The sequence below is a fragment of the Terrapene carolina genome, unplaced genomic scaffold, assembly GCF_002925995.2.
Source record: "Terrapene carolina triunguis isolate 2854851 unplaced genomic scaffold, T_m_triunguis-2.0 Scaffold130, whole genome shotgun sequence".
Lineage (NCBI taxonomy): Eukaryota > Metazoa > Chordata > Testudines > Emydidae > Terrapene > Terrapene triunguis.
Window position 1 is genome coordinate 38963599 of NW_020664481.1, and position 10338 is coordinate 38973936.

The 10338-nt window shown below is 42.7% G+C and overlaps 1 protein-coding gene across 1 annotated transcript in view; it reads left to right on the plus strand.

Moving 5' to 3' along the window:
- GPI (glucose-6-phosphate isomerase) overlaps positions 1–9355 on the plus strand; it is a 28829-nt gene extending 19474 nt beyond the window's left edge. The window contains exons 10-18 of the mRNA XM_024195876.3: positions 881–941; positions 2106–2149; positions 2440–2592; positions 3290–3419; positions 3830–3906; positions 5605–5733; positions 6737–6812; positions 6893–6959; positions 8928–9355. Coding sequence (XP_024051644.2) covers positions 881–941; positions 2106–2149; positions 2440–2592; positions 3290–3419; positions 3830–3906; positions 5605–5733; positions 6737–6812; positions 6893–6959; positions 8928–9051 — 861 coding nt within the window. The 3' untranslated portion in view covers positions 9052–9355. The remainder of the gene's footprint in view (positions 1–880; positions 942–2105; positions 2150–2439; positions 2593–3289; positions 3420–3829; positions 3907–5604; positions 5734–6736; positions 6813–6892; positions 6960–8927) is intronic.
- The last annotated feature ends 983 nt before the right edge of the window (positions 9356–10338 follow it).

Sequence of the window (10338 nt, forward strand, 5' to 3'; positions counted from 1 at the left end):
TGAAAGCTATTTAACCTTCAGGTTGGTTTAACCCTTATAACAAGAATTCTTGAACAGTTTCGTAGCCTGGCCAACTTGTCAATGTTTTGTGGCACACCGCCTCTCCCATTTGCAATGCCTTCACATTGCTGTAGTTGACACAAGAATTACTTGTAAGCAAAAGTAATATTAGGACAGCAGTTAAGCATATTTAGCTGCCTTTGATTCAGGATAGCAGCTGGAAGTGAGGTAGGAGCCAGTACCAGGTGATCTGCCAGCTCCCTGGACCACAAGCTTTGATCTCACTGGCTGACCGCCTCCAAACACATTTGCCTCCTAATGGATGCACATAAAACATACCAAGCATATTCACCAATCAGATCACTGAGCCACTCTAGAATTATTTTACGGAATGGCTTGTTTTCACTTCTGATATTTAAGATTTTATTAAAGAAATCCCTTTCTCTTCTCTTCCCTCCCCCCTCCCCCCCCATATAACCAAACTGATAGTCCTTCATAGGCAATGGACACAGCCCCACATTGCCAAAAAGTGATTCTGTAAAAATGACATGAAACTACATTTTGGTTTGAACACTTAAGGTAGCTTATTCTGGAACCCATAAAAAGTGTAAGCATCTTCTGGCTCTGTTCTACCAGTTAAACTAAACCCATTCCCAGAGATGGTCTGGTATGGGTGTGCAGAACAAGGAAAAAGACAAATCTCCATATTGTATTAAAATAAAAACTTGTGCTCTGAAGAGCAAAACTGAATTTGCCAAAACTGAATTTGGCAAACTAAAGAGTGCAGTATGAGAGGAGTTAGTAGAACTTGTTGCCATATGTTTAAACACAGAATCCTCATATAAGGTTACTGCTATCTAAAACAAACTTTTATTTGCAGTGGGTTGGTGGCCGTTACTCATTGTGGTCAGCCATTGGTCTCTCCATTGCTCTGCATGTTGGTATGTATCCATATTATATAAAAATACTCAACATGGCTTGCATGATCAGCAGTGAGACTTACACACACTGAATATGCTAAAATGACCTATAGTGAAATAGATAACTTGGCTCTTTGGATTTCAGTAGCACATCTCAACTTCTGAAATTGCACCCACAAATTTGCCTTTGACAAAATGGCCAACCATGCATCTTGGCCACTTGCATGGTCAAAAATATTTTTGACTTCTGTGCAAAGTCAGTCATTTTTTATTTCATTTTCTAAATGACAACTAAAATTTCCTGGACACTGATGAGGCAATGAGGAAATAGACTTGTGCTTTTGAGATTGAGCATTGGGAGTTGCAGTGTGTGAAATACTACTTTGCTGTGTAAAACTAAATGGATTTCTTCCATTCTAACTAAGTGGCAGATGGGTTGCTCAGGCAGAAGGGCGCTGCCTAAGTCTGCTTTTAAATAAACATTGCTGGCATACTGATTTAGCTGCACTATTTGCTCTTGATCCAGTAGTCTACAAAAGCAGCTCTGTACAGAGTTACTGCTTTTATCACTAGTTCAATTTCCTCCTCCTCAAAATTTTATACGGAAGAGGGACAGGTTTATCAATTCTGTAGTGTAGTTGGGGGTGATTAAGGCACCAGTTTTTCTAATGTGCACTGATGAGCAGTGCTGGTTAAGGACCATAATGATAGGACTGTGTGTGTGTGTATTTTTTTTTATATATATAATATATAAACAAACCAAGCTAGGCAAATTATTGATAAAGCTCTCCAATTTTTTTCTAGGGTGAACCATGTGTCTCATTAATTCAGAGACTGATCAGAAAGCTATGCTGTAGTAATTCAGATGCTGCCTTTGTGTACATTTCCCTGTGTTACTTATTCTGTCTCATTCGGCTTTCAGGCTAAGGTTAAAGTATAAAAACTTACTGAAGTTGAGCCCTGAAATTTTAAAGCCAAGACTTACTCAAAATTAAGTACATCCCAACCTAGGGGGCACAGATAGAGCCGAAGATATAAAATGTAGTAGAAATGCAGCTTTCCAACTCAAAATTTCACTAATGAAAGGAAATCTTAGTGTACAAGAATCTAGGCTGTGTTGAGGCCTTATCTTCCAAGGAAACCATGTGTAAGCTGTGATGGTTAAAATGCACTTTTTTTTGTTAGGTTTTGACAACTTTGAGAAACTGCTTGCAGGAGCCCACTGGATGGTGAGTATGCCAATGCTTGTTAAATATTGTTCCCATTAACTTGGTACAATGTTGCTATTAAGACTGCTGGTGGTGACAAACTTTAAAGATCACCTGTGGAAAAGTACCTGTCTTCCCCAAGCTCCTTATTGTTTCCACTGCTTTGAAAACACTTTCTGTTGGAGCTCACCCCATCCTTCCCAGTCTTAGATCGGTTTTTATTGCCACTCTTCAATTTGGGGGACAATTGGACCAAACTCAGAAGGAAGTAAATTTCTTTGGTCACTGTAGTTTTTTTCTTTCCTACATAGGACAACCACTTCCACACTGCTCCACTGGAAAAGAATGTGCCAGTTCTGCTGGCCATGCTGGGTGTCTGGTATATAAACTTTTATGGCTGTGAAACCCATGCACTCCTGCCATATGACCAGTACATGCACCGCTTTGCTGCTTACTTCCAGCAGGTAAGGCTCAGCTTGTACGGAAGGTTGTCTAAGTCTGTGCATAGATAGTTCACGGCCTTTTGAGGTCAGGGTGCACTTGGCTTGTTAAGGTAAAGAATCTGTTTTTTTTTTTTTTTTTTTTTTTTTTTTTTTATGATGATCACTGGAGCATAATAGAACAGGCTACTTCACCTGGAATGGTCCCTTAGAATATGTGTTAACTACTTATGCTAAACTAACTGTTCCATGTAGTATTTAGCTGTGTTAGAGTACCTTTCCCAGACTTGACGAACTCTGTAGCTTGAAAGCTTGTCTTTCACCAGCAGAAGTTTGGTCCAATAAAAAAATATAGCCTCAACCATCTTGTCTTTTTAATAGCTTGGGATTGACATTGCTAAAACACTGCATACCTAATATAATGGCATTTTTGGAGGGTTCTCAGGAAGAATACTATCTTGGTAACCGACAGCAATACAACTATTGGCTGTATTCACAACCATCAATAGAGAGGCTCATAAAAACCCTGTCTCAGCACAGATTTCGTTAGCATCCCAACCTTCCTGATGTCAGCAAACTAAACTACTAACTTTAACATGTTTAAAATTGATAAAGATAAAGTAAATGGAGAAGTTGTTACAGGCCTAATAGAGGACTCCGCAAGAACAAAAAAACCCATAGGGTATATCTGATTATAAACTTCTAACCTCATTGCTTGTAGGGTGACATGGAATCTAATGGGAAATACATCACCAAGAAAGGCACTCGTGTGGACTACAATACTGGCCCTATTGTGTGGGGTGAACCTGGAACTAATGGGCAGCATGCCTTTTATCAGCTCATTCATCAAGGTACAACTGTAAAACTGGTGACCGCTATGCAGAACACCTGGGCTTGGGAGGAAATTCTGAACACCAGATGCTGCAGAGGTTGCAGAATTATACTGTCTTGAGGGCAAGGTATTGGCTAAATTGGCATAGGCCTCTTGCCTACCATCACCCTATTGTTAACCAGTGGCCTTAGAAGGCAACATGCTCTGGTGTTGCAGCAAAAGGATTTAGACTTCTAAAAAACTAATACTCTAAAGTAGAGCTGGTCAAGAATTTATGAAATGTTTCTTGGAAAACTTTTTGCTACTGTCTTAGACTAGTTTAGAGTGGCTGAAACTTGTCAATTTTGGGTTTCTTCTTTTTAAGAAAACTCTTCCTGCTTGATTTTAATACAAAGTATTCACAGGTTTCTAACATTGTCTTCCCTGTAGGAACTCGTATAATCCCCTGCGATTTTCTAATCCCAGTCCAGACCCAACATCCAATCAGAAATGGCTTGCATCACAAGGTAAAACTACTTGTGCTTGTAATCATTGTCAGCCATATTTCCTCTTACTACTGCTGAAGAGACTAGAGTTCATTCAAAACTATAGTATATCAGAATTCATCAGTTTTAGACTCGACCACATTTTTAATGTCTGAGACTGCCACCTCCCCGCCCCCCCCCCCCCCACACACACACATGGGGTGTGGCAGAACAATCTGACTTGAATACACAGAGGTTTTGTTTCTGCAGAACTTGCAACTCTCTATTCTAGAGGCAGACAAAATGTGGCCTATTGGTGCTTTGAGGGGTGGGGAGAGGGAGAGAATATTGCAGGCTTAGCCTGCAGATTGCAAGAAGTCAAATGTTCAAAGGAGATGAAACCTTTTCCTTAAGAGATGCTCCTGACCTCCAAGGTTTGCAAGTCCTTGGAGAATAATTCATAAAGATACCAACAGGCTATTTTATCTTCTGAGCATTGTCTCCTATAAACCTGGACTGATTTAATAAAGGTTTAATCAGTCCATTTATATTGGCACACTTTTTAACATAACTACAAACTGATTTTCCATTAACTTTCCCAGTGCAATACGTAACTTTCCCAGTGCTATTATTTTATTTCAAACTTCGGGGGGAGGTGTCCTCAAATGGAATTACTTCCAGGGCCAATTTCAAATACAGGTTGCCAGACACCACTTAAATTACACTCTAGATTTTTGTGACAAGATGTTAACACTGATTTCAGACAAATATAAAGAACCTTTTTTTTTTTTTTTTTTTTAAGGGAGAAAAGGCCATTTCACTCAATCATTCCTAGGCACATTAGAAATGATATATTATGGTTACCTGATAGGCACTACCCAGAACAGGATGTGATCTCTGCCTTGAGCTTGCAAACTAACCCATGTGATTCAATGAGGAGGCAGCATGATAGTAAAGAGAGGAGGGATGATGGGTAACTGCAATATGAATGTTTGTTCAGGTAGGGCTGGTATGTGGCATGACATTAAGGTTTCTGTCTCCAAGTTAATGGATTTCTCAGTTAGCAAACTTTGTATCAGCCTTGAGGAGAAGCTGGTGAATTGGTGTCATCTGATTAAGAACATCCCATGGATTGGGGGGGCTGGCATGGAAGAAAGTGCAGACTCTTGTGGATGAAAGTGGTAAAACACAAGGAGCACTACAGAGGTTGGATCCAGTGCTGTGGCTATTGTGGTGGTTTCTGAGGATGAAATCCTGGTCCCACTGAAGTCTGATTTCACCCTGAATCTTTAAATGCTCCTTGTCATATATTCATGACACTGAAAAGCCTTCTGACTCTACTTGGAGGAAGGAAAAACCATATTTCTGTGGTGCTGTACCTGGTACCTCAATTTTAGCTCTGACTTGCCTGAGGTTGTGCAGCCTGGAATGGAATCCTGGTGCAGTCCTGGCCTCTTAAGCACTAGACCAGGGGTTGGCAACGTTCGGCACGCGGCTCGCCAGGGTAAGCACCCTAGTGGGCCGGGCCAGTTTATTTACCTGCTGATGCGGCAGGTTTGGCCAATCGCGGCCCCCACTGGCCGCGGTTCGCCGTCCCGGGCCAATGGGGGTGGCGGGAAGCGGCGCGGGCCGAGGGATGTGCTGGCCGCGGCTTCCCCTGCACTAGACAGTGCTCCCTCTCCATTAACTAGAAGGGCAGTAATTTCACTGGCTTGTTAATATCTAACTTCTTCCTATTAGATCCTTCTGGCCAACTTTCTTGCTCAGACTGAGGCCTTGATGAAAGGAAAGACTGCTGATGAGGCTCGAAAAGAACTGCAGGCTACTGGGCTGAGTGGAGGTCCTCTGGAGAAACTTCTTCCACATAAGGTATCCATGTGGTGACAACTGTAATTCAAGTTACTCTGCTACATTTTGGTGTTTAGAAGTGGGGTGTGTGTGTTGCAGACATTAGGGTGGGGTACTATTGAAATGTTTAAATGTAGTAGGCTAGGAGAAATGGGGCACCTTCTGGTGGCAGTTGGCTAGATATGAGCAGCAGCAAGCTGCAAATGTTGAATTTTTAGAGATTCAGTGGCTAACTTGGGAGGTCTCTCTATGGGGCAAATTCCTCTTTAAAAACCAAACCATGTCATTGTTCTGCTACCAGAACACTGCAACCTTGCAGCACTTTCCAGACAGTACAGGCTTTCCATGTCTAGCCCTGGAAGCCTGACCTTACTGCACTTGCTGTCATCCCCATAGTGCTGAACGTGTGCATTTAAGTCTGCTTGGGCCTAATTTTTAGGTCCAAACAAAATCCAAGCCCACAAAATCCAAATCCAAGTGGGCAGACTTGTTTTCAACCTGACCCTTCCCCATCTCCCTCCTCCACCCCCCCCAAACCTGTGCCCATGAGGTCAGCACAGCGACAGCTGGGTGTGCCAGCATGCCCTGCTCCTGTCATCTGCAGTCCCCTGCTCTGCGCTGCAGAGTGAGAGGCACTGCAACTCCTTGGCACACTCACTCAGCATCACACTGTACAGCTAGTGGCAACATCCTGATCTGACCAGGACCCAACACTTGTCGTTGAGCCCCTTTGGGTTGGGTTGCAGGGCTCTACTGTGCATGCTCCTGGCATTTGGAGATGACGACAATTTACTACTATTATGCTGACACACTTATTACAATATGGTCTATGGGGATGACCAACAGATTGAAATTGCTATTCTCTCCTTCTAATGCTCTTCATGTTGCTCTCTGTACAATCTTTAATTAAAATAAAACATAACTTGGTGTGTGACTCTCTGGTACTAGGGGCCTGGAAAAATAGATTCATGTGACTCTGATGTGAGACTGTTTGGGATGTAACACTGTTTATTTTGTTTGAAAGGTCTTTGAAGGAAATCGCCCAACCAATTCCATTGTGTTTACAAAACTTTCCCCGTTCACTCTGGGAGCCTTAATTGGTAAATATGTCTCATTACTAATAATGTTCAGTGATGTTTTCTGATGAGGCTTACAGTTAATTCTGGTTTGTTTTTTATAGCTATGTATGAACACAAGATCTTTGTTCAAGGAGTTGTGTGGGATATTAATAGCTATGACCAGTGGGGGTAAGTCTTACTAACCTCTATCTCCAATCCTTATGAACTATGGCACTCAACTTCTCACCTATGTAAAAAAGAAAGCTAAGGTAATGAAGCAAGTTAGCTACATATTCCTTGTGCTCTCCATCAAAGAGCAAAAGCTTCTACTGTGGCTCTAAAGACCTAGAAAGACAAGTCTATTTATGGGATAAACATCTTATCCCCTGTTAAACCTGTGCATGGCATCACAGAGATATAATTTTGAGGAAAGATTAAGGGAACTCTACTTTTATTAGTGTTAAGAAACTGTATATGAGAGGAGGGGAGAAGAGGGGGAAGAATAGGTGTTTTTGCAATACTTACAGAAATATTAGCGGTGGAGAGACTCTTGGTCAGAGTTGACCAAGAAAGTATTACAAAAAGCAATCCCTTTCAAGTAAAAGGCCAACATGGATTACCTTCCATGTATGGAAACTAATAGTAGGCAATATCACAGCACAGCAGCTGCCGAGATACTGAAGCAACCAAAAAAAATCCACCTTTTGATTTCCTTTTCCTGTGCATAGGGTTGTCCTCTGACGTAGGAGCCCTAACACTAATGTAGACTGTATTGCAAATGATACCCTCCACTGTCACATGAGGTGCATCTTGCACAACTTGGTCAAAACTTTTTAAAATGACTAATTTGGGCCCCCAGAAACTGAGGTGCTGCAACTTGAGACCTCTTACAGGGGCCTGATTTTTCAGACAGTGCTGAGCACCCTTCAAGAGCTCTTCAGTTGGGTGCCTAAAACCACTAGTCACTTGAAAATTTTGGTTCTTGATTTAGCGGGCATGGACAGTACTTGGTTGACTTACCAAGTCACTAAATAAACCTTTTCTTTGCCTCCTGGGTCATGTGTATTTTGCTGAAGGACAGCAGCCCTTTGAGGAGTTCCCCACTTTTCTTCCTTTCAGATGAAGACTAGCCTTTCTCAGGAGCCAGTCAGTGCTATTCCTTGTCACTGTTACCACTGACTATGGCTCATAACTTACTCTCGGGTGTAGAAACTCCCAAGAGGAAGTAGAGGGGCTGGGATATGCATCAGATTCAGATGAAACTTGTACCTTCCTTTTTGAGAGGGCAGTGAAAGAGGATGAGGCCCTATAAAGCCCAGGACTCCACAAGGGACTCTGTTCTCCACTCCAGAGATCCAAGACCCTGTTCCTGTGCACTGCTAGAGTCTGCTTTCTGCATCTCTCCTACATAACTGTGCTACCATGATTCTTCCAAAACATTGAAGTAGAAGCTGAACAGGGGTCTCTGCAGGGTGTAATGCTGTCTAGGACAGCATAACTCCTCCTTTCCACACCTCACAGGTTATCATTGCAGAAGGTGCCACCAGAGTGAGGAATGACACCTCTATAGTCCAGTGGTTAGGGCACCCATCTGGGAGGTGGGAGACCAGGTTCCTGTCCTATGCTGCTCTAGTGACTCTAATTTATCCAAAGTGGAACTGCTTCAACAGGAGAGAATGAGGGAGCCTCACTTCAGAATATCCTGAGGCCCCTGTTCAAATCTCTTCTCCTCATCAGGCAGAGTGGGAAACTGAGACTAGGTCTCTGATATCCATGGGGCTAAAAGTTAAGGGAGATGGCATCACTACCTCCTCTGGCCAGAGTCGAATGGAGATCTATCCAGTAGCCCATGGCAGGTAAGAGATGCAGGGGAATACCTCTCTTCCCTTGCTTTGTGGATCATGCTCGGGCTTAGGCATGAGGTAGGCCTCTGGGCACCTAAATGAGGCAGCTGTGTGTATGCCCAGAGGCCAAAACTTAGGCACCTAGGGAACTTCCCCTGAAATTTTAGGTGCTGAGTGAGTTCAGGCACCAGCTAAGCAAGGTTTCATGGATCACAGTAGTATCTAAGCTGGAGTTCGTGCCTAAATATCTTTGTGGGTCTGGGCCTAAATGAGTTTGTACTAACTTTTTTTCTCCCCCCTCCATAAAATGCAGAGTTGAGCTTGGAAAGCAATTGGCTAAGAAAATTGAACCAGAACTGGATTCTGATGCTCCAGTGACATCTCATGATAGCTCAACAAATGGGCTCATTAACTTCATCAAGAAGCATAAAGCTTGACCTGAAAGATTCAGAGGACACCACCAGTCTAACTGCCGAACACACAGATCAATGTTGTAGTAATTGCTTTTTAGCTACTTTTAACCAAAATAGCACTTTACACTTGGAGCCCCGTAACTTGTTGCAGCTAATCCTGTTCTGTCAAGTGTGTTAAAAATGCAAGCTAGTTTTGTGAAACAGATTGTATAGTTGCCTTCTATTTTTGTGGTTGTCAAACTGTAAAGTGCAGCTGTGTCCCTCACTACTCCCTCAAAGTTGATCACATGTACTAAAATCAGAAAATAAAAGACCATGGACAATAGAACCTCTTCACTCTGTTAAGTGCAAGCCTGATAATCCTAGCTTTACCAGTTAGTTCACTCAGTTTCAGAGTCTCTAACTTCAATTTGTGTCCTCTTCTTTTGAGACTGGTCTTACTGTAAGAGAAGGGGTTTAGGATTAGGGGGAACTCCTTGCAGAAATCAAACAACTCAGTGTTGCAGCATTGCGTGTTGCAGCATTGCTCAGATTGTATAGTATATGTTCTGTGAATAAGACCTGGTCATAATGGCCACTGTAACCCCCAGGGATTCATAGTCAGGGCCAGCTTTAGGACCTGCGGGGCCCGATTCCGCAGTCCAGGTCTTCGGTGGCACTTCGGCGGGGGATCCGCTCCACAGCACTGAAGGACCCCCCCGCCGCTGAAATGCCGCTGGAGCGGACCGCCACCAGGTGAGCGGGGCCCTCTTACTGGCAGGTCCTGATTCCGGGGAATCGGCCTAAAGCTGGCCCTGTTCATAGTTACTGCTATTGTGCTAAACAGATAGGGAAGGTTGACAAGTGTACTATGGGGGCTCTTGTCCAGATTCTCCATGAGCTAGGGATTTACCAGACAAACAGCTACTCCAAAGAGGAGGAAACTTCTTTCCTGATGTGACATTGATGTTTTTTAGACTTCAGAAACACTTAGATGTTTGGTAAATTTGCATTCAACTTCCTAGCAAACTGCTAAAGCTTAGCACCACTTACTGAAAACTCCTCTGGTTTCCTAGATCTGTCTTTCAGGATCCTTCAAACAATTACAATTCTTGTATGTGTATTTGCTGCAAATTGAATAAAGAGAATAGAAAACAATCTTGACAGACAAGCCTTGAAAGTCTGTTATAGAAATTAAAATCCCCTTAGCCACTGTGTATCATCATGTTAACGCTACACGACTCCACAGGTGCCTTTCTTACAACCTCTATTTCTTTACAGTTTATAAAAATGAGTTGATGATCCCAATCAAGACTCTAAAAAAAAAAAAAA